The following is a 4,467-nucleotide window of genomic DNA, read 5'->3' on the forward strand; positions in this document are numbered from 1 at the left end:
AGTAAATATAAGTCTATAACATCATTTTATCAGCCATACTGAAAACAGTACACACAAATCATCTTCATTACTTAACACTCCAATATAATTTTATTATCACACCAACATTTACACATTTTTCTACATATATGTGAATTCAAAAACATTTTTTTATCTATAATACGAGGAAGAACACACATTTATCAAAACTCACTAATTTTAACAAATATCTATATGAAAAAGATTGTAATTTATTTGTAAATACAAGAACTCTTTTTGAATCTTATTGGTTTTATTGTGTTTGATGGCAATGTCATGTTGCAAGAGACTTGCCTCCTAAGCTTTGTGGTCACCAATTTACAAACAACTTCCCCTTTTGATCGGATCACGAACTCTAACATCAATGGAATTTCAAAAATTCCAGTATCTGAGATAACTAGGCCTGAACCTGCACCGTACAAGGGTACTTTTGTTCCTTGTAAGTTCACAATGGCCGTCCTTGTACTCTTTCTTTCTTGATAATACTTCTTTAACTAAGATCGCAATAACAAAATTAGAATACATGATAAAGAATCATGAAAAACTCATTTTTTTTCATACAACCTACTAAATCATTTTTATTAAAATAAAACGTGGCGCGATTAGTTATTATTATATTATTAGCAAAAACGGACAAATAATAATTTTTTTGTGATTTAACTCAACCTGACTCAATAGTTTAAAAACTACTACGATACAACCCAATTCAACAAATTATACAACCCGTCACTCTTTCCAAATATACATTATTACCCGTAACTATTTGGATCATGTATTTAGATACACAAAAAAGTGATGAATATTAGTTCTAACCTGACCGGTTGCAACCACGATTTCTGAATATATTAGGTTCACCGGGGTGGAGCTAACTTGGATGCCAAAGAATGTAGCCGGGTTATGAACACCAAGCCGCAATGAACCATTGAATGTCAACATCTTGGTTATGACCCCAGAGGAGTCCGAACCCTCACCGATGTAGAGATTATTCACAGCCAAACTCTACAACAAATGCATATCAATTGTTCATCACCAATTAGAAATAAATATAAAACCAACTTCATCAAGAAATTAAGAATAATCAAATGACATCTAGTTATAGATTATATTTGTTGTTATATGATATGAAATAATCAAATATGACTTTCAAAAATCAATTCCAAATTACACCATCAGCAAATTAACATGAATTAAAAAAAAGATTCAATATTTACACATTTTAACTAGTAAAAAAAGCGGAAACCTGGGGCTCACAACTCCATCAGCTCTCTATCTATCAAATACATTTCCGTTGGAATTGTTTTAAAAATCGTATAAAAATATGTAACTATGTGTAATCATATTATCACGTGTATGACCCTAAAAAAGAAAAAAAAATGTTTTGAATTAAAAAAAGGTTCAATATTTAAGCATTTTAACCATTATAAAAAGCGGAAACCTGGGGCTCACAACTCCGTCAGCTCTCAATCTATCAAACATATTTATGTTGGAAATGCGTGATTTTTTCTTGTTATAAATCGTATAAAAATATGTAACTATGTGTAATCATCATATTCTCACGTGTATGACCCTAAACAAGAAAAAAATATTTTTAATTAGTAAACGTTCGAAATTTTAGAATCCGCTTTAGACCAGTCTTAATTTTAATACCATGATGTTCATAATACAACCTACTACTCCATGAACAAGTTAAAACACAATTAAAGTGATAAAAATGAAAGTGAAATAACAAACCTTGACAGTGATCTCAGCTTTATAAGGTCTGGCTGCACCCCATATAATCAAGCATAAAATAGTAAACAACACAATAAAACACAAAAGAGCCATTAAAGCTTGTAATCTTCTAGTAAACTTCTTATCATCATCAAACTCATCATACTTTCCTTCTTCCACTATCACATTACACTCTGGCCACCCCTTATCATTCCTTAACTTCCTAGCAACTTTCCTGCCCGAATGCGACCGAAAAATACCCGAAAACCGACTCGATGACGAATTCCTTGAGTGCCTACCCATTGAAGGGTGTGAAGGAGACTCCATAGGACTTGTGTAGTTAGGTGTAGCTTGTATTGAATATGGTTTATGATCACCATCTTGTGAGTCCCTTGATGGACTTGCACGAAATATACCGGGCGTTTCGGTGATCTTGACGGCGAAGATGGTGCTAAACTGGTGACATCTGACTCAGATTTTGCGTGTAACATGTTTTTGTTTTGAGGAAAGATTGTAAAAACAAGAACAGAAACACACAAACACATAGGTTGTGTCCTTGGTGTCTATATTATGGAGTGGAGATATGTTTGGGATAATGACCAAAATGCCCATTTTGACCGACTAACTAGGTTCCACAATGGTCATCATAAAACCTGTCGATTTGATCACTTTTTAAATTTTTAGTAGGATTGGGTTTGCTATCCCAAAAAGGGGTTGCGTCGCAGCTTGTTGCTCGCTTACCTTCCACTGCATTGTAAATCGTTTGAATGTTTTTATCGAAAAGGAATAAAAAAGATATTGGGAGCCTAAAAAGTATTTAATAATGACTCGGGATTTTTAATCAATCGAATACTGTCACGTGTAATAAAACTATTAGGGTCACTGGTTTTTCTTTTAACAAATTGTCAGAGCCAACATTATTATTTAGGAGTCTGACGAGATTAATTTGACTTCCGAAAAGATTTATTTTGGTTTCCTACGAGATTTATTTTGGCTTCCGAATTTTGCCTTCCGAAGAAATATATTCTGGCTTCCGACAAATATTTTAAACAAATGGCAGAATCTGGGTGAATAAACATCTCGTCGAGAAATAAATTAAAAGTTATTTGTTCAACAAGTTTTAGGATAAACATTACGAGAATTGGTCGGTCAAAGGGCATTTTGGTAACTTGATATGTTTTTATGAGTGACGTTAACATGGTCAAGTGGGGTAGTATTTGCAATATTATGCATGGCAGGACCAAACACCGAGCCATAATCTGAGCTTACCTTTACCAAACAATGATTGCCGAACCTGGTTCCGAGCCTAGTTCCATGGCTACAAAAATTATTGCGTCGGTAAAGCAAATCTACAATGTCGGTAGCCAGCCTTTTTCATTGATATTTTTGGTTACAAAATATATATTTATCTTTTTAACCATTAATAATTGATAATTATGTGTGTGTGATAAATATAGCTTTTTTAATGAATAACTGTTAGTTATAACAAAAGCCATTAAATTAAATTATGTGTTTTAATGATAGTTTATCAAAATAAAATCAGGAATTGGTAAGCAAGCTTCAATAATTAGTATTATTTGATGAAATAATTAATAATTTTTCTAACTACCAAAATGATCTAAGTTTCAATACTTTTCCACTATTATGGAATCTTTTATAACTAGTTAAATTTAAAAAATTGAACACATATAAATATAATACCTGTCATTATTAGAGCCTTTTTTCACAATCAAAAGATTGAGCGTTTAAATCTTGCAAAATAAAAAATCAAGAAATTAATGTTTTTTTTTAAACGGCGACTTTCTTGTATTGATGACAATTATACAATATTAGAAAAATCTAGAAACTGCTGTTAGAAAATAATAATTAATAAAGACCGATAAATGTTTAATTTATATCATTTTATTTTAACGTCTATAAAAATATTGACAACAATTATACAATATTAAAACTTAAATTGTTTCTTTAGCTTTTTAAAACTAAAATAATATGCATATTAAAAGCAAGTATGTCGTCATTGATGGTTGTCGGGAATTCGGTAGAATGGATGTTGAATATTTAATGAAGGTACAATTGAAGCAGGATGATGCAATCAGCCTTTATTAACATGTAAATTTGAGGAGTATTTTATAAATGGAAAATTTCCAAAACAACCAATTAATTAATGGCGAGAGATTTCAAATATGTTCCATCAAAATTGTTTTTTTCAGGTCACTCATCTAATGCATCGCTGGCGATGTGTTAGGTAGTCCCGCTGACGAGTTAGTTAACACATAATCAACGTTGTGGTTAAAGATGTAAAACAACCGGTTTGGAACCGGTTCGATGCAAACTGACTCGAACCGTTGTGACAAAAAATCCGGTTTCAACTAAACCGGGTCCCAAACCAACCCACCGTTCTATCACCGGTTCCTCTTTTGAACCGCCAAAACAGTTGTGGTGGACTGGTAGTGGGTCAAATTATCAAATGAAATTTGAAAGCCCATATTCAATTATATCCCATGGCCATGTTAATTGCAAATTGATGAAAAGGCCATCTATTATGGGCCCTATGTTACTCTGACTCAGTTAGTGTTTTGATGCAAGGCCCATTTTTTTGAGGAGCTAGATCTTATTGGTAAAATCATTTTTTTTGAATAAAAAGTTGTTAAAAAAACATGTATTTCGGAAAACAACTTATTAATGGCTCAAATAAACAGTAAAAGTATAAGTTCTTGATACTAGAAATAATATGGAACA

At 32.1% G+C, this 4,467-nt stretch overlaps 1 protein-coding gene across 1 annotated transcript; it reads right to left on the minus strand.

Annotated features, from left to right (window-relative positions):
• Window positions 1-230: 230 nt before the first annotated feature.
• Window positions 231-2,259, minus strand: LOC143604031 (uncharacterized). Its single transcript, XM_077080633.1, has 3 exons — window positions 1,750-2,259; window positions 832-1,017; window positions 231-512 (listed from the first exon to the last, which is right to left on the minus strand). Exons 1-3 carry the CDS (start codon window positions 2,053-2,055, stop codon window positions 231-233), a joined length of 774 nt encoding a protein of 257 aa, XP_076936748.1. The 5' UTR covers window positions 2,056-2,259.
• Between the last annotated feature and the right edge of the window lie 2,208 nt (window positions 2,260-4,467).

The sequence above is a fragment of the Bidens hawaiensis genome, unplaced genomic scaffold (genome assembly GCF_021521415.1).
Source record: "Bidens hawaiensis isolate Kalapana, Puna unplaced genomic scaffold, B.hawaiensis_p1.1 tig00063757_1, whole genome shotgun sequence".
Taxonomy (NCBI): Eukaryota; Viridiplantae; Streptophyta; class Magnoliopsida; order Asterales; family Asteraceae; genus Bidens; species Bidens hawaiensis.